We start from the raw sequence: 20,621 nt of genomic DNA, 5'->3' as shown, positions 1-20,621 counted from the left end.
TACCAAAAAAGGAAAACAAACAAACAAACAAAAAAAAGGTAGCTTAAATGCACATAAATCTCAATTTAGTTAAGTCTCAGAGTTTTCCTTTCACAATATTATCTCTATTCAGCCTAATAACATCATGATATAAAAACATTTATGAACAAATAACTTCCTAAGTTCTAAAAATGAAAGCAAGCATAGGATGAATAATTAAAGGAAAAAAAAGCACAGAAAATGTTTTGTAGAGTAAAAAATAAAGCATACCTTGTTTTGGAAACCTGATCTTCAGACGGAAGAAAGGGATTATTAACTGTTGCAGAAGAAGTGGTACCAAAAGCGGTGAGGCCCAATAATTTAATCTGTGAAAGGCCTAATGTGCTGGCATCTCGTGGACGATGTAGTCTAAGGCAGACAGCAGAAGCTACCTCAGCTTTTACAAGCTGAATTTTTATATAGGTCAGACCACTTGTGACCACAGGTGTAGACAAAGGTAGCATGTTTACCCCATCTGCACTAACTTCAACAGACACTGAGGATGGGCAAGCTTTAGGAGACAAAATTAAACAAACACAAATAAAAAAGTGAACTAGATTTCAGTCTTTAAAAAAAAAAATCAATACAGCAGCTTTCAGTTACTTTCATTGTGAACTTATAAAAAGAAAATTTATTGGGCTGGGCATTTAGCTCAGTGGCACCATGACCGCCATGCAAGTCCAAAGTCCTGAATTCAATCCCTGGTATGGGGTGTATTTATAGAACCAATCATACTTTGTCATGACTTCCATCCTAATTAATTTTGGAAATATATTTCAACATAAACTATTTGAGCCACAATATAATTTTTAAAAGTACTTAAATATTCTAATGTTCACCTAAAAACAGTAACCGAAGACTGGAAAACACATGTACTTCATAGTAATTACAGGGGCACAGGTGAAACCAACCAAATAATCCCATTACTTCTGCTTTACTCAAAGTGTCATAAACAATATGTAACTATCTTTAATTAATAAAGATACTATGCTTTACTGTGTTAAATAATTTGTTCTTCTACAAACTCATTATATCACTACCACACTGTAATGTCTTCAACAATGATCTTAAATTCACGACTAAGTTCAGAAATTGCTTTCACCTCTATCATCTGATTGTATTTCAAAACTGAAACACATAATCTCAAAAATTTTTTAAATTAATCCTTAAAATTTATGGCTCCATGATGTAAAAAAACGACAGCTACCTTAGGAAAACAACTTCCCAGAACAAGAAGAAAGTCCATCTAATTACATAAACATGTCGACTACAATGAAGTTGACATTTGATTTTAATTTTTGATTGTTTTATTTTTTTGGTACTGGGGATCAAACTTGGGTCCCTCTGCTTGCGAGGCAGATGGCAGAACCATTGAGTTAAATCCCTGCCCCTAATTTTAATTTTTAAATTAAAGCTTCAAAACTATTTGGGAAAAGCATTAACTACACTTTACATGACCAGGAAGAATGAAATAGATTAATCCAAATTCCCACAAGATATATTCAAATACAAATTTAATTCTAAAGCTATACTTGGGTGGGGTGGGGAACATCTGTTATTTCAGCACTAGAGAGGGCTGAAGCAAGACAGGATTGCAGCTTGAGGCCAGCCTGCGCTACATTGTGAAACCTTGTCTCTATAAACCAAAAATATACAAATAAATAAAGCCTACGTTATTTCCACTGAAGCACATGTTTAATTTCTGATCTAATCCAATGCCAAACTCTTTCACTAAGCACATGGACCCACCCCATTCCCTTCTAAAAGTAATCATTCTCATTTTAGAATTTTCCTTAACTCATATTGCTTGGCTTTTGCCTTTTAAAACAAATTTTTGAGCTGCTAAAATACTGCATTTGTCTAATTTCCTTCCAACTTTACATTATGTTTTACTCTAACTACTATGAATTAGTATATAATAATCTTGCAAAGTGAAAAAATTTTATTCTTCCAAATATGCCAAGAATGCAAAATTTCCCACAGCTCTTCATCCAATTACTAATATTAGATAACACTGAAAATTAATCAATGAACATAAATGAATATGTCAACAATTTTGCAGCATTTATAATGAAACAATCTGTAAATCACAAAAATGGAAAACAGTATTTTGCTTTCTTTTGAATACTTGATAGAATTCCTGCTCAACTTCGATTGTAACTTATTTTCTAAGTTACTTTGAGCCATTTATATACAAAGCAATAAAATATATTCAATGAACAATCATCAAATGAATTACACAGTATTAAGATTCAAATATAAAATTCCATTTTTAGGTGGAAAGGACATCACAGGGAGAGTGGAAGGGGAGATATGTAGGCAGAAAAAAGGATCAAAAATGATTATTTGTACCCCCAAATGAATTAAATATATTACATACATATACCAATTTTTCAAAATTTATTAAAAACAGTATGCCAGTCAGTGACCTCCAGTTAGTGAAAATTATAATTCCTGGCTTCTAAGTAATAGAGCTACAGGAGGAATAATTTATTCTTACAACATTCTTCCTGAAACAGGTACTAAGACTGTTCTCTGCAGAGTCCCATGCTGACCGTACAAGAAGGGACACAAAGGTGCAGAAGACTCATCTCTGATCTAAGGCATTTTCTGAGAAGAGTACAGTACTAATAAGGATGGAAGTGGTAAGGGTCACATCTTTTGTTTTTTTTGCAGACATGTTAAAGGCTGAACATACCAGTGTTATAATGAAAACTATTATTAAAAATATTACAAAATTTGAAACCACACACAAATATTAAAAACACTACTCTAAAACCATAATTTAAAACTTCTTTACATAGTTAGCTATCTTCCAATAGGAGTGAGGGGGCACACACAAATCTATGCCAAGTTCACATTACAGGGTTAGTGCTGAGGACCCAGCTATAAAAACTAAAATTGGCAATTGCATATAGATGTGTGTGTCAATGAACTCATTTTGGCATAATATATTAGCTTAAAAAATCTAGAGAAAGGAAAAGCAAAATAATATATAACTGGACTATATTTCTCCAGACTTCATCAAATACTCTTCGTGGGGAAACCCTGCTGTTTCAGATTAATACATCACTGCTTGCTATATATTACTCTCATTTTTAAGTATTTGTAAATTATAGCTTATTCTCATAATGCTTTATAAAATGTTACTCACTTGCAAGAGATGCAAGATGAGGTTGGATGTGAATCTCCTTAAGGAGCACTGCTGCAGGAAGGTGAATGGTAAGGTCACACCAAGCCTCCTCTGGCAGAAAGATGTATGACCAAGCAGCAGAGCGGGCTCTTCGATGGGGTGGTGTGGCCTGCAGAAGCACTTCAGCAGGTTGAGCAGTGGGACTACTAGATGTGATTGTACCTACAGAAGATATTTTAAATAAAGTCAGAACATGCAAACAGTTGCAATAAAGCATTAAGAATTATTCAAGAATAAGAGCTGCCAACATGAACAGGACATCCAATGAACTGGCAAGGGGAAAAGTTTAATATTCACATGACAAATAAAAACTAGTGAAAGCACAATCGCTTTCAAATGATTTAAGTAAAAAACGTTAAGCAATATACTCTTTACCTTGAAAATGGTCCTGAATTTTAAAAAGTAGAAGAAAAATATAAGGGGGATAAGTCCTTTCAAACTAATTCGAGGTTGTTATGTTTGGTTTGGTTTTTTTGAGACAGGGTCTCACTCACTATGTAGTTGAGTCTGACCTGGAACTCACTATGTAGCCCAGGCTAGTCTCAAACTCACAGCAATCCTCCTGTCTCAGCTTCCCAAGTGCTGGAATTAAAGGCGTGCGCCACCACGCCCAGCCTAATTAAGTGTTTAAAAAGCATAATATCATAAGAATTACTATTTAGTTTTATAAACTGTGCTGATTAAACTTGAAATGGAAGTAAATTTTGTTATAGAAAACTGTTAAAACTTTCATTCTAGTCAACAGAATGTTTCTTTATTTGTTTGGTACGGGGGATTGAATTTGGGTCCTTGGGCTTGCAAGGCAGGCCACCGAACTGCTGAGCTAAATCCCCGGCCCCCTCAATAGAATGTTTTAATGTATACTACATTTAAAATCAGGGCCGGGGACTTAGCTTAGTAGCACAGCACCTGCCTGGCAAGTTCAAGGGCTGAATTCAATTTCCGGTACCAAAAAAAAGAAAAAGAAAAAAATCAACTGTTTGTGCCTGGTTTGGTGGAACACGCCTATAATCGCAACACTCACAGGAGGTTGAACCAGGAAGATCACTGTGAGTTCCAGGCCACACTGGGATCTACATAGTGAGTTCAAGACCAGCCATACCAACAAAGTGAGACCTAGTCTCAAGTAAAAATAAAAATTTAAAATTAAAATAAAATCAACTGATTCAAAATTAGAAAATCAACTGTAACCAAAATGGAGACAGTATATCTATGTAATTCAATAATTCATTTTGCTTCAGCTTCACATCAGCTAATAAATAAATAGATTTATAAAAGTAAAATGTAATTAACTTCCTTACCCAGGGGTGCAAAATTATGGATCCCTTCTGCATTGTCAGGCTCAGAAGCTAGTATTCTTGTCTTTAAGGTGCTGTCAGCAGCTTTATTTGGACCAGAATCAAGAAATTTCATTATAGTTGATACCATACTTCTTGCAGTATTCACAATAGCTCTTGTACTAGTAACCATATTGTTGCAAATGAGCTGAACACCACCTAAGTTTTCAAATAATACAAAATGAAAATTTATGATAGATGATCTGGCATTAAGCAATAACTTTCACAGAAAATACAAAAACACAAACATAACACACTACACCAAATGATTACACTTAAGTTATAGCTTCAAGAATTGCACCTTACCCATATCATGGAATGCTTTCAAGGCATCACTAGTATCCAATACTCTCAAAATGAACCACAACAATGGTTCTGATAACTGGCAAGTTGCAAGAGAACCCTTAAAAAACAAACAAAACTATACTGTGATTTAATATCTTCCTATAAATTAAGACTGTCTTGTTAAATTATTCCTGCAATTTTAGTATTTAAAAAGAAAATTAAAAAGCAAAAATAATCTAATCTCTTTTCAAAATTACAATAAATCCCTTTCAAATTAAAAGAAACTATGAAACAAATCTTAAAGAAACATTTACGTATTTTTATATTTTATATATATATATATATGTATATGTATATATGAGAATATCTTTGGAATTCAACTATGTTATTTTTGGGGGGAAGAGGAAAGAACTACTTTCTGAGACTATAAAAGAAAATCTAAAATATGAGACCATGTTAAATGTTTTACTTTTATATCACTGTGGTTAACTTCAAATATAACTTTAAGAAACTTACTCTCTAAATTTCAATTTATAATCCACCATCTTCGCGTATTGATACTTTTTACTTTTATATATTACATGAATACAGACCTGTCTCTGACCTATATATAATTTTCTATTCTTATCATCAGAAAACTATTTAAATCTCTGCAGCTGTTTCTAGAATAAACTTACTTGTCTGCCCATATATCCACAGGCCATGTAGGTTAATATTGGCTGTAACATCATGTGAACTGTAGAAGCTTTTTTACTAAGTGTTGTCAATATGGTAAATAATCCATCTCCAACTGATATGGCATCTAACCCACCATGAAAGTTTTCATGTTTGGTGAGATGTAATCCACTTGCCCCTAGTTTAAAAGATTATACATTTTAAAAGAAAAAGTATATGTTCATAAGTCCTCAATAATTAAAGAGTATTCAATGCCAGGGATTTAGCTCAGTGGTGCTGCTGCCTGCCTTTCAAGTACAAGGACCAGAGTTCAATCCCCAGTACCTCCCCCCAAAACAGAGTATTCATATCTATTTTTTTCCAATCCAATTGAAAGACCTCACCTTACCCGTAAGTGTATGTAACAGCTACACAAACATCCCTAGAGATTACAGTATTTATAATAATGGTCAATGAAAACCGTAATTTTTAGATATTTTCTCATGAAATACCCCTATTGTTGGCTATAGTGAAAAGAATTTGCTTTGCGATACAACTGAGGGAGTATCACTCAATATACTAGCTTTATAGTATGAAGCAAATGAAAAGGGATATTACTATATAACATCTAACACACAAGAAGATACATTGATAAAGAAAACCCAAAATGTAAAAATACATTTGACCAGTGCCAGGGATTTAGCTCAGTGGTTCCGCTGCCTGCCTCCCAAGCTCAAGGTCGTGAGTTCAATCCCCGGTATTTAAAAAAAAAAAAAAAAGAAAAGAACATCTGTTTAAAAAACGTAAGGCAAAATAAAATACATTGGTTTCCCAAAAATGTAGGAAAGTTAATAAAACATATCAACTTTACACTGTTTTATGTCATAAAAACCATTATACAAGGGCCAGGGATTTAGCTCAGTGGTTTGGTGGCCTGTAACATGAGTTCAATCCCAGGTACAAAAAAAAACAAAACAAAAAAATCCATTATACATTGAATAAAATTTTATATTTCATTTTCAAAAAAAGTCAAATTTTATTGGTTTCTAATATAAAATTTAATTTTAAATTCTTTATACTGCAAAGATTAGCAACACTGACCTATAAATTATTGTACTTGATATATGAGCCTGTTCCTTTAACTTAACTAGAAGTTATTGTTAATATTTCCCAGTATTTGAAACTGACTTGTAAATATTTAAAATATTTAATTATTTAAGCCACTCTAAAGTCTTCACTTAATACAAATCAATCATGATTAGAACTTTACAATGAAGTATTTTTATATTATAAAGTAAAATAACATAGGTATAGTACCAGAAACAAGTATAAGATTCACACTTGGAATACGTACCAATAATCATTGCCATGGCACTGCTATTACACAGGCCTAGAGCAGACAAAATCTGGCTCATAATCTGTTGGTTGGCTAAGACTAAGTCAGCGACATATGCAGGAGATCCTGGAATACTGGTGCAGCTTCCATTGACATCTTTCCCTCCTGAAACTTTCTCTTCGTCTGAAACACTATCTGTGGTATTGGTAGTTACAGACACTCTTGCACTATACTCCCTATTGCCTGAAAGAGGTAGCTGTACTAATATGTTAACAAGCTTTAACAAATCAAACATAAGTTGATCTCTTGTCATTTCACCACAAACGGCTTTTGCATCACCTGGGCGAATGAGGTTAGCAAAGAGTCCCCCAAAACATGCTCGAGCACCCACAGAGCTATCAGATCCACTTCTAGACATTACTTTGTCTGAACAAGTAATATAGTGGTGCACCAAGAAGGTGACCGATTCTATCACAGCAGAAATAGTACTAACTGAAACAACTTCAAAATTCTGCTCCAGAGTGAATTCTAAGAGCTTCACTTGGGCATCAAGAGGTCCTTGGCCTGTCTGGAAGGCACCCCTGCAGAAAGAGAGATTAAAAATTAAATTACCACCATACAAGAAAGTTAAAGGCTTAAACTCTTAGTATTCATTATTTCATATGGTAAGTACATTTCCATATCTTTCTGAGTCATATTGTTCACACCTCCATTTTATGTAAAATTCAAAACAACTTCCCTTGCAAATAGAAAACTAATAAGTAAAAATTTAAAAATAATTTTGAAGCTACAGACTAAGATATTTCAGTATCACAAGACATTCTTAATATTGGAATGAGCCCTGTTTTGGTACACTGTCTAACATTGCTACTATAAATATTCTGATTTTGACTCTCAAAACTCATTCAAGTGACATTTATATCTTCAAATCAAATGCTCTCAAGTTCTACTGATGACCAAGACACAAACAGCCAGAAAAAAGATGACTCTTAACTAATAACTAAATGAATGTAAATTAACTCCAAAGCTATTGCTTTAAAACACACACACACACACACACACACACACACACACACACACAATGGAGAGCTAAAGCCAAAAGAAACACAAAACCTTGAAATCCATTAAAAAGGCATCTCCAAGGAGATGAAACATAAGCACTGGGTTTCCTGTGGTAGACAGAGAACAGATACTGGCAATATATATTATGAGGAAAAAGAATTCATCTAAAATATTTAACAAATTGCGAAAGGCTGGGTATACCTAGAAAATTACTATTATTTTGAAAGAAAACAGAGATGAAATACAAGTTATGCATTGTAAAACTAGGCCAACCATCATTTAAAAAATTTTAAGTGATAAACCAATAGTGGAAATAAAATTATCAAAAAAGATTTCAAAGTTAGCCAAAAAAAGATTAGCAATGAAATAAAATATGAAAAAGAGTATCAATGAAGTATAAGCTAGTTCTTTGAAAATATCAATAACAATAAACTTCTATGCAAAATAACCCCAAAAGATTAAAATGACCAATATTCTATATATATATATATAGATAGATAGATAGATAGATAGATAGATAGATAGATATAGAAATACATGAAAAAATGTTAACTATTACTGGTCATTCAAAACATATGTTAAAACATTGAGATTTCATCTCACTCCAGAAAAAATGGCTATTTTCAAGAAATCAACTAATAACAAATGTGGGCAAGGCTATAAGTAGAGCAACTTTTCTCCACTGTTGGTGGGAACATAGAATGTTGCAACCACTGTGGGAATCAGTGGAGATTCTGCAAAAAACTAGGACTACAGGTTCCATCTGAGCCAGCTATCCCCCTTGTTGGCATCTTCCTGAAAAAATTAAAAGCCACCAGCCGGGGATGGTGGCACATGCCCGTAATCCCAGCACGTGGGAGGCTGACGCAGGAGGATCGCTCTGAGTTCGAGACAAACCTGGGTTACATAGTGAGTTCCAGTTCAGACTCAACTACATAGTGAGACCCTGTCTCAAAACACCAAAAAAAAAAAAAGAAAAGAAAAGAAAAATTAAAAGCCACCACACCAGTGATATATGCACACCCATATTCATAGCAGTACAGTCTGTAACAGCTAAATCTTGGAAATACCCCAAATGCCCATTAACCAACGAATGGATAAAGATGTTTTTTGGTTTTTTTTTTTTTTTTTTTTTTTTTTTTTTAATTGCAAGAGAGTACTACTCAGCCATAAAGAATAAATTTGGGCCAGGGATTTAGCTAAGTGGTTCCACTGCCTGCCTGGCAAGCACAAGGTCGTGAGTTCAATCCCCTGTACCCTCACCCAAAAAAGAATACATTTGAAATATTTCTACCTAAATGGATGCAGCTAGAGATCGTACTCTTAAGTGAAATAAATTAGAGGGGGCCAGGGATTTGGCTGAGTTTGATCCACAGTACCAAATCAATCAATCAATCAATCAATCAATCAAACACATATGCAAATATTGTACTGTTTCTCTGGCATGAGAAACTGAAAGTGTAAATAAGGACCAAACTGCGTAAGAGACACTGAGATAAGAAGGTAATGTTCAAATGGAGAGGGGCACAATGGAGCGGGGGAAGAGGAAAAGGAAGGAAGGGAAAAAATGAGAGAAGAAAACTAAAATGGAAAGAAATATCATGTACATATATCAAGATATATCATGTACAGGTACAAATTCCATATGCTGAATGTGACCATTATGTGTATCTAAATTGTACCCAAAAAACTTCATGATAAAAAAATACAAACATTAAGATACGTACTATAAATAATAAATTAAACAACATACACAGATGAATGAACAACTTCCTTTGCACACAAACTATGAGAGCTCAGTCAAAAAGGAAAGGAAAATCCTGAGTTATCCTGCATCTATAAAGTGACTTCAAGAGGTTTTATACAAAAGAAAACTTCTGGTCCAGGATGTTTCCTGGTGAATATTACCAGCAAACACTTAAGTAGCAATATACACTCTGCACAATCTCTTCTACACAACTAAAAAAGGGAACATTCATTTTATGAGTTCAGCATTACCTACATACAAAAACCAGACACTGTAGGAAAAATACAAATATCCCTTAAAAACAAACAAATTCAAAATCTTCAAAACATACAAACTAAATTTAGCAAGATATAAACATCATTACCTAAGGTCTATCCTGGAAATGCGCAGATATTCACTCCCTCCCTCCCCACCCCACCCTCTCCAGATATGGTGGTGCAGAACAGTAAACCCAGCTACACATGAAGCTAAAGCAAGAGGATTACTTGAGCCCAGGAGTCTGAGGCCAGCCTGGGCACCAAAGTTGTTTCAAGAAAAGACAATCTAAAAGACACTCATAAGTTTTAAGAGACTGAGAAGGCTGCAAAAAAAAAAAGAATATTTTACATTTATCAGGCATCTGGCAAAAGAATCTACACATTGTAGCATCCCTATTTGCGAAAAGTTTGAATATCTTTGTCTGAAGCCTGAGAAAAAAGAAAGCAGCAATGCTTTTATTTTTTATTTTGTTTTTTTGAGGCAGGCTCTCAATATGTAGCCCAGGCTGGCCTTTAACTGGACAATCCTCCTGTCTCTGCATCCGGAGTGCTGGGAATGCAGATATGCACCATCACAACCAGCAGCAATATTTATCATTTGTAACCTGTATCATATTTTAGTCCTATCCATTTTAACAAAATGGAGAGGAACGGCCGGGGAATTAGCTCAGTGGTGCCGCTGCCTGCCTTGCAAGTGCAAGGTTCTGAGTTCAATCCCCAGTACCAAAAAACAAAAACAAAACAAACAAACAAAGGATGTTAAACAGCCAACCTAATTCTGAAAACAAGGACTAAATTAAAGAACTCACATTTCCAAATTTTAAAAAATCCTATAATGATATCAAGACAATGTGGTGTATAGTACTGGATAAAGAATACACATAGACATCACTTCTCTTTCCTAGTCACATAGATCAAAATAAATGTGATTAATTCATTACTAAAAAAAATCCCAAAGGGAATTCAATGAAAAATATACTGTCTTCAATAAACAGTACAGACCATGAGATATATACAGGCTTAAAAAAAACAAACTTTATAATCCCAAATAAAAACTAACATAAATGTAAAACAAAACTATGAACAGAATGATTTGATTTGTGTCCTGGATGAGGGAGAGTTTTATTCTTTTTACCAAAACAGAAAAAGCTGACAGCTTAGGCATCATCAAAATAAAAACCCCTAATTTGGGGAAGACAGTATTAAGAAAATGGAAATAAAACAAGCATGGTAGTGCAAGCATGTAACCTCACCATTCTGGGAGGCAGAGGCAGGAGGATAGTGAAGTTTGAGCCTAATCTAGGCAGCTCAGTGAGAACTTGTCTCAAAATTCAAAAGGGTAGGGATGTAAACTACTTAGCACAAAGGCCTTGAGTTCAATCCCCACACCAGTAATGAGTGGTGGGGATGTCTGCAAAACATCAATCTGATAAACCAGAAGAATGCTTTTTTTTTTCCTTTTCAATGCTGGGACTCAAACAAAAGGCAGTGTAGTGTGCTAGGCAAGAACTCTTCCCATTAAGCTGTACCCACAATCATGAATGCCTTCCTTTTGTTAAAATTGTGAATGCTTTTCAGTGTACCCTGTGATATAATTAATCTAATCTAAGAGGTGTGGGCTAATTTAACAGTACAAGAGAGACTCTCAAAGTCACAGGAACCAAATGAAATGTAAGGGAAGGGTTTTCTTGGGCTACAGCCTTCTGGATCCTACTAAAGAAATTGTGAAAAAATTTACAGAGTATGTGCGGGGTTCAGGATTGTAACCGTTAAAATACTTCCACTTACAAAACAAGTCTGGATCTAACTAAAGTTTCTTTAGAAAATTGCAGAGTAAATATATTGATGTTTCACTAAAAAAGCTTTAACGTAGTCCTCTTTGTAGATAGGATTATGCAAAATCCTACACCTAACAAATATACTTCGAAGTCTAGAAATAAAATCTCAGAGCCTAACTAAAAGAAAAATGAAATAATGGCGATTATTCTTTGTCAGCTGGTTTTATTTTTATCAATAATCTTACAAAATTTTCCAAACAAGATATGCATAAATATTATTTGCTTTCATCTTGATATTTTCTAAATGCATGCACAGAATGCCCTTGGTACTGTGAATCTACTCCTCACCCTTACACTTAGTTGTGTGTATAATTCATTTGCTGCAAATAATTTAACCACACGTGTTTCTAAATTATTATAAAGGAGGAAGAAAGCACTAAGTGTCACTATTATTTTAATTTTCTTTTTGGTACTGGGGATTGAACTCAGGACCTCACACTTGCCAGACAGGTGCTGTGTCACTGAGCTACATCCCCAGACTATTATTTTAAAGAAAATAAGTTACAGACAAATTGTTCTTTTAAATGTCAGTTTATAAACTACACTTTTTCTGCCTTTTCTTTTTTCTCTTTGTTTTGGTCATGTTGGGAATTCTACTTGGGCCTATTTTTATTTTGATATTGGAACCCAATGAATTTTTTTGGGGGGGGTACCAGGAACTGAACTTGGGTCCTTGATCCACTGAGATAAATCCCCCGCCCCCTGCTAAGTCTCTTAATTGCTGAGGCTGTGCTCAATCTTGAGATCCTCGTGCCTCAGCCTCCTAGAGTACTAAGATTTCAAGCATGTGACACTATATCCAGCTTTCCTTTCATTTTAAACATTTTTACAGTCATATAAGAAACAAATAATTAAATCATTTTTAAGTCTTATACACATACATACTGGGTGTGTACTGGGGACTGCTTTCAGCCAGGACCTTGTGAATACTAGGCAAGCACTCAACCAATGGCTATAACCCCCAGTCCATAGTTCTTTAGAAAATGAAATTAAATGATAAAAGTGGTAACAGCATGTTTCATTAATTTCTGATATTAATGGGAATTTAAAAAATACTCAAATGCCAAATGTCTTACTCTAATATAGTTTATTGTAACTTTAAATAAGGTACCACTCTTTTCAGGCCTTTAAAAGTTTTCACCAGAAAGTAATGCTGGGATTTCACGAAATGTCTTAATGATGACAACGAAGCATTCAGGCAAATTATAAGAATCAACTAAGTCTGGTCACAATTTATCCTTTTAACATATTGCCTGATTTCATTAATCTAGGAATTCTACATGAAATTAATATGCTATTTTCTTTTTTATGCTATCTTTTCAGATTTTATCATATAAAAATCACTAGTACCAGTACTAGTACACCTCTGTATTCTAGAGCAATTTAAACAACCTCAAAATAAATTTCACCTAGAAGGTTTACAACAAGTAACCAATGAAACCATTAAAGGCAAACCAAGTTTTATGCACTGCATTTCATCATGTCACAGAAAACTGAGGGACATGAAAGTGGCATAACGAAACAGAAACAATCAGGAACCACATCAAAAAGCCCTTCCCCCTAAACCCCTTTCAATCTCTACTGTTTCCCAAATAAATCCCCACCAAACATTAAAGTACATTTGGAGCATAATATGCTCTTTCTGTCCCAGGACAAAAAAAGTACATTGAAATTTACCTTTCTGTTGAAAGTATATGAATTAGCTTGAGCAAAAATTCACTGAATATCTGAGGACATGTTGAAGACAGATGCACTTGTAATCGGGTAAGAAATTCTTGCATAGCTTGTGTAGCTGTAGGACCAACCTAAAGAGAAATGTGTATCCACTGAGAACTGCTTACTGGTACTATTTACACTGAAAAAAAAGACTACCTTGCAATTAATATCTTTATAGTTTTACTTTACAAGTTATGTTTAATGAAATATCTGAGCACATTACTAGTTAAAAGTGGTACTACCTGTGGACTGTGTTGATTTGTTCCATGTGGACTGGTACCAGAAAGGAATTTTACCAGCACATGAATAAGGTTTGGATCTGAAACCAACAAATGGGCAGTAGTTTCCTGAGTTCCAATGGCACTGCTGGAACCAGCTATAAAAATAAATATTAAAATACACCTCAATAAATGGACCGTAAAAGAATAAAATGCAGTATTTATAAACATGTTTAGTGCCTAGAAATCACATTTCGTTAAAAGAATTTCAATCGGTACTGACAAACCTAGAATTCATTTTCTCATTTCATTTATGATGTATTACCTCTTACCTCTCTTTTGTCTATGAAACACCTTGAGTTTAAAACACCATCTTCTTCAAAACACAAATAAGTAGAAAATATCTAAATCCCTACTTTCTGTCACACAGCCTATTCCAGAAACAGAAAGAGATCTACTTATCATGAAACCTTTAAGTGTTTGCTATAATAAACTGAGGCAAACACTACCCATTTTTTGGTATGTCAATTGTACACCATTTATACATAGTGAATTAACATGGGCAACAAACTAATTTTCAGGATTGAATAAAACACTCCTCTGGTAAGTCTGTCTTTAGTTAACACAGAGTAGTACCTTTTGTATCTGACTTTTGGAAAATATACTTCAAACAAAAAGACAATAACACTTAAATGCTAAGCAGTAATCCAAGTAACATCTATAGCAATGTGACAGATTTCTTCATTTAATGAAGCTATTCTTCAAGACATAAAATCTATCCACCTACACAATAAATACACTGTAATTCAAAGGAATACAACAATTTATACAACTATAACACTTCTTGGAAAAATATACTTTAAGAATCTGATAGGAGGAATATTAAAATGTCAGATTAATCATTTTTTTCAACTTACCATTCAGCTGCATGTTTGTCATAAGTGTTAGACTATGAAGCACAAGGCACCATGTCCGGAGCAAAGTATTTGGGTACCAAGCTAGAACTGTGAGAAAGCTAGTAATTGATGCTGTGAGAAGGAGAGAAAGACAAAAATTTTTACTCAGAAAAAACTGAATATTTACAGGAATTAAAAATGAAAGGAGGCTCAGTGGTTCGGTAACCTGCTTTGCAAGCGCAAGGACCCGAGTTCAATCCCCGGTACCAAAAAAAAAAAAAAAAAAAAAAAATGAAATGAGGGCTATATATTTAGCTCAATGACACCAAGCTTGCCTCTTAAGCACAAGGTCCTGAGTTTGATCCCCAGTACCACCCCCCAAAAAAAAGAATTAAAAAATTAAGCACATCTTTAAATTACATCAACAATGTCATCAAAACACACAAAAGACCTCCACATTAAATACAACAAAAATATTGAGTCAATGATATTTTACGGCAAAGTGTAAAATTCTGTCCCAACACACAAAATGAGATGTTATCATTACAAATTTGTTCTACTTTCTAAACTACAGGCGTTTCTAGTCAACACAATTTTGTGTTATACAAACTCCTTACATTCTCCAAAATCAAAAGCTGAGATAAGACACACTGGAAAAAACAGGAAGGGGTAAAATCAATGTCAACCAGTGCAAGCCAGGAGTGGTGTGCATATCTGTACTCTCAGGTGGCTGAGGCAGGAAGACTACAAGTTCGACCCATCCTGGGTAACTTAGTGAGACCGTGTCTCAAAATTGAAAAATATTTAAATAGGGCTAGAGATACAGCTTAATGCAAAAGCCCTGATTTCCATCCCTAGTCCTAGTATGGCCCAAAACAAAAATAAACAAATAAAAAAAAATCCCATCAAAAGCATAAACTCAAACAAGTAATTAGAGAACTTGGAAGGCTCACAAAGGAAGAACCCATGACTGCTGGGCAAACCAAAGAAGTCATTAAAAATAAACAGGGTGCACAGTGCATGGCACAGTGATGTACAGAGATTTCTAAATATCCTTTAAAAATGGGTGATTCTGTTGGGTGTGTTGATGGATTTCTGTAATGCCAGCACTCAGGAGGCTGAGGCAGAGGATCATCAAAAGTTCGAGACCATCCTGGGCTACACAGTGAGACTTGGTCTCGAAAAAACAAAAAGAACAAAACAGGTGATTCCACATGTAGAGAAGAAAACAAAAGGAGTCTGGAACATATATCATATCAAAAGTTAATAAAAAGAGACATGCATTTTAAAAACCAAAATCTGAAAAAAGTGCATTTTGCTGGCACAATTCAACATTTTCCTTGCCTCTCTTCTACAAACTACCACAGGTAACATAAATATGTATCAAAGAAGTTTCTCTTTATAGAATGAAGATTTCAACTAATAAATTAACAAAAATGAGACTTAGATGACCATCATTTTGAAATCTGTTAATAGGTATAGGCGATAGGCATAGTGCCTACAAATATTGAGGAAAAAAGATAACCCTTAAATTCTCTTTTAAAAAAAACCAACAAACAAACTTTCCAGATCAAACTCTCAGTGTAACAATTTACACAGAGACACCATGGAAATACAAATACAGACACAAAGCCAGGACCCTGGAGACCCTTGAAGATAAACCATCAATCATCTCTGGTACATGACTTGGCAAAGGTGAAGGGAAGGGAGGAGAGGGGAGGGGAGGGGAGAAGGGAGGGGAAGGGGGAAGAAAAAAATGGAGGAAAGCTATATTAAGATAAATTTTTAAAACATTCAAATAAACAAAAACTTTTCATAACATTTGAGATAATTAGATATTGACCAGGTATCTAATGATAATAAAGAAAAATTCCGACTCTTCTATTTTTTAATACAATTTTCTATAAAATGTAGTATGTTTCATGGTTAAAAGTAGATATGAAAGCAATTTATAATAGTAATTGTTAATAATATACAATATAAAAGATGGAAATCTATTAAAGCAGGGCTGGCTGGTATTGAGACAAACCAGATGTAAGTACAACCATGAAACAGTGGGCCTTTTTTGTTTGCTGGTTTTTATGAAACAGGGTCTCGCTATGCAGTCTGGGCTGATCTTCAACTCACTATGTAGCTCACGCTGGCCTCAAACTCATGGTAATCCTCTTGCCTCAGCCTCGTGAGTGCTGGGATTACAGGTGTGTGCCACTATATCGGCTGGGCCTTTACTTTTAAGGTTTGAAGACAAAGAAAATGCCAAGCAAGATATGGATGTATTATGTTAGAAACCACCAGGAATAAATGTTCATTTTTACTTCTCTTAAAACATAAAGAAAATAAGATCACTATAGATTGAGCTAAAGGCTGATTCTTTTCCTTTTGAAAGATGTCACACTCACTGGGGATTTAGCTCAGTGGTTTTGCCAAAAATAAAAATATATTAACTTTCACCATTCCCAAACTAGTATTTTGCTAAATGACTAAATGGAAATAATTTTTCCAATTGATCAATTCCTCCAGGAGTTATTTTGTATTTTAAAATAAAAAGCAGTAGGTGGTAGAGTGTTTATCTAGTATACACAAGGCCCTATTTTAAATCAAGGAATCAAAAAACAACGAACCAAAATCACCTGTTACAAGAAAATATATTATGAGCAAGATAATACTTTAAGGGCTAGGGATTTAGCTCAGTGGTTCCACTGCCTGCCTCCCAAGCACAAGGCCCTGAGTTCGATCCCTGGTACAAAAAAAAAAAAAAAAAAAAAAAAAAAAAAAAAAAAAAAAAAAATACACCACAAAAAAAAAAAAAAAAAAAAAAAAAAAAAAAAAAAAAAAAAAAAAAAAAAAAAAAAAAAAAAAACTTTAAGAAATTACAATGTAAGGATTAAAAGAATATTATACATTTTAACTATACAAATGTATAACACAGACCACAAAATGAGAATTTTCTGCTCTCTTTCCTGCTCATTAGTATATAAAAAAAAATTCCCCCATATTATAACCTTAATGACAAAATTAGGTATATTTTAACTTATTACCCTTTTAAAGTGTGTTATTTATAATGCATCAGCGCTTTTTCCTGAAGATAAGCCTTACCTTGATTTAATGAAATGACAGGTATTCGATTAGCATTGTATAAAAAAATGTCAGCTCCATTCTCTTTGTTTCCAGATGAACTAGAATTCAGGCTCAATGTGAGCCATAACTGCAGAAGTGACTCCAACTGAAAAAAAAAAAAATTTAACTGGAAAAAAATGTATCTGTTATATTATGAAGTAGCATTTAAACAAAAAAAACCTAACGTTTAAAACCAGTATGAGTCAAGAATCTTTTCTATTAAATACTTTCTCTAGTTACCTCAAACCACTTAAAAAGCAAACATATCTTAATGTTTTTAATGAAACAAAATTAAATAATTTACTTCATTAACAAATGTGTTTCTAAACTAAATCAGATGATTCACATTTTTAAATCACAGGATTATGTAAAGTGCATGATAGGAATTAAAGCCCTAAAGCTTAAAATCATAAAAGTTTAAAATGACCCATCACAAAGGAGCTGTGATCATTAAAGTATTTCCAATATTTTCCCAAATAAGTATAATAAAGAAATCATCTGTCAGGTTGTAAATGCACTTCTCACTTAATTACATCTTTTAGTGTGTTACCAAGAATATGTAAAAATATATCATTTCTTCCTGAAATCATACCTGAACATGATGGACTTGAAGCATGGAAAAAAGTTTGTTGAAACAAACATTTAACATCGGGACAGATGATAACTGTATAATTAGCTGGCTGGTTTGGTTTGCTGCTTGTAAACCTCCTAGAAGTGAATCATCTGTTCCAGTAGGAGATTGTGATACTGAAAATCAAACATAAGTTATGATTTTATACACAAAGTTTCAAAATACATATCAACTAGTTACTAGTAAGTATACATAGGTAAAATTTTTTTAAATTAAAAATGCATTTTGTAAAATGGTTCAGTTATATTTTAGCATTTTAAAAAGCTATTTTCCTGACCTTGCTTGAAATTAAAAAAGACAGTCAGCAGAGATAAAAGCTCTCAAATTTGTAGGACTCTTCCAGTAAAGGCAAACAATATATTCTCTAGAAAATGTTCCTAATAAAGAAAAACATGGGGCCGGGGGATTTAGCTCAGTGGTGCTGCCGCCTGTCTGGCAAGCACAAGGTCCTGAGTTCAATCCCCGGAACCAAAGGAAAAGGAAAAGGAAAAGAAAGAAGAACCCTAACTAATTACTGAAAAGGTATTCTAGAATAAACTTTTATATTATACAGGCAATTGACTGTCAACATTGACCAAATATTGGAATCACCTGGGAAGCCTTCAACGGTCCAAGTTACATGCCAAAGTAATTAAATGAAAATATATTCATGAGGAGCAAAGAAGCACAGGGATACTAAGAAGGGTTTTCATATATTTATAACAATATTACCTAAAATGGGACTAATCTATGTGCGAGACAATAATCAGCAGACTATTAAGAGAAGTAAGTAACAATTTCAGATTTTCTAATAAGTTGTTTTCAGTTAGCAATATCTGACTTAAAAATGGGTTACTCTGAGGAGTATTCCACTGTCCGTGATGAAGCAGAGGACCATATAAAAGGGAGCTCCACATTACATGGAAGAAAAGATCAGTATTAGTGCACCAATATTAAGATCATAGGACATAAGGCCATCCCTTCCATTTTTCTCCTTGTTTCTATATTTTCTAAGGCAAGACATAAATACAGATTACAAACTGAAAGGATTTCAAATTAGTAAGGAAGATCTAATACTGAAAATTTCTCTCCTGAATGTGTTGTGAATTCTCCTTCACAGAAGCATGTTTGATCTTCTTGGGTTCTATCTAGTATCTCAGTCCTTTACTCAGCCCCAGAGAAGGAAAAGTAAGTTATCTGAACCCTAAGAAAAATGAAACTAATGCTGGGCATGGTGACACACACCTGTAATCCTACTAAGGCAGGAGGATCACCATCAGGTCGAGGCCCGCCTGAACTACATAGCAAGACCTTGTCTCAAGAAATAATTTTTTTTAATTTAAAAATAAGTAAATAAATGTTTTTTAAAAAAAGGAGATCCTCCTCCTCTCAGCAAACCTCTTCAAACTTTATTTTTGTTAAGCAAGGTGCTATCTTACCGTACTTCAATGACAAGAGGAAATCTATACAAGTCTAGCATGTTACAGGAACAATGGCCAAACCTAGCAAGGGACCTTCTATTACTCATTCATAGTGATGCACTGTCTACAGCTGCTTTCCAACTAGCAAGTTAGAAATAAGTATTTCCACACACATAGTATGGCAAGCAAAGGAATGATTTATTACCAGTCTTTTATAGGAAAAGTCTACCTTCTTTATCTATAAATAATAAGAGGTGGTTTCCTCTGATGATATTCTGCCTTCCCTAGGGTATCTAAAGTTAACCGCTCACAGTGGTAAGGGAGAAAACACTCTTAGTGATGTCCCAGGAAGGGAAGGGTAAAGTCAAGATTAAATCTTCCAGTGTGGAGGACTGATTATAACTGAGTAAAAGATTATGGCAGAATAGTTAAAGGTTTGCTAGACATATACTGGAAGAATTTTGAGGTGAAGAATTCAGTCTATAGTAAACTGTCTATAGAAGCTTTCTATGGTGAGTTGGCAAGACTATTAGTACTTGGAATGAAAAATAAAGTCATATACAATTTGAAAAAAAAAAATAAGGTAGTTAACCTCAACTAGTAGGTTCAGTTAATAAGCCCATTTGCCTGTCATGCTATGCCAATACCTTCTGTTTTAGTATTTTAGTATCACAAAGATAGGTTTGGTGCTGCACATCTGTAATCACATCATTCTGGGGGTTCAGGCAAGAGGATGGCAAGTTCAAGCCCAGCGTGGGTAACTTAATGAAACTCTCTCTCAAAATAAAAAATGTTTAAAAGTATGAGGGCTAGGAGAAGGAAAGGTTGGGGATGCAGCTCAATGCAAAGGTCCTGGGTTCAACCTCCAGGGCTGCAAAAACAAAAAAATCCCTGTGGGGGATTGGGGGGATGGGGG

The 20,621-nt window shown here is 34.2% G+C and overlaps 1 protein-coding gene across 1 annotated transcript in view; it reads right to left on the bottom strand.

Moving 5' to 3' along the window:
* Birc6 (baculoviral IAP repeat containing 6) overlaps positions 1-20,621 on the bottom strand; it is a 189,449-nt gene that overhangs the window by 84,693 nt on the left and 84,135 nt on the right. The window contains exons 41-51 of the mRNA XM_033762215.1: positions 18,267-18,421; positions 17,654-17,780; positions 14,579-14,689; positions 13,686-13,819; positions 13,405-13,532; positions 6,842-7,404; positions 5,511-5,686; positions 4,855-4,951; positions 4,513-4,707; positions 3,173-3,373; positions 250-529 (exon numbers count right to left, since the gene is read on the bottom strand). Of these exons, the coding sequence (XP_033618106.1) occupies positions 250-529; positions 3,173-3,373; positions 4,513-4,707; positions 4,855-4,951; positions 5,511-5,686; positions 6,842-7,404; positions 13,405-13,532; positions 13,686-13,819; positions 14,579-14,689; positions 17,654-17,780; positions 18,267-18,421 (2,167 nt within the window). The remainder of the gene's footprint in view (positions 1-249; positions 530-3,172; positions 3,374-4,512; positions 4,708-4,854; positions 4,952-5,510; positions 5,687-6,841; positions 7,405-13,404; positions 13,533-13,685; positions 13,820-14,578; positions 14,690-17,653; positions 17,781-18,266; positions 18,422-20,621) is intronic.

This window comes from Fukomys damarensis, unplaced genomic scaffold, assembly GCF_012274545.1.
Source record: "Fukomys damarensis isolate Sample0158 unplaced genomic scaffold, DMR_v1.0_HiC HiC_scaffold_2, whole genome shotgun sequence".
Lineage (NCBI taxonomy): Eukaryota > Metazoa > Chordata > Mammalia > Rodentia > Bathyergidae > Fukomys > Fukomys damarensis.
This window is presented reverse-complemented; position numbering and strand designations above follow the sequence as displayed.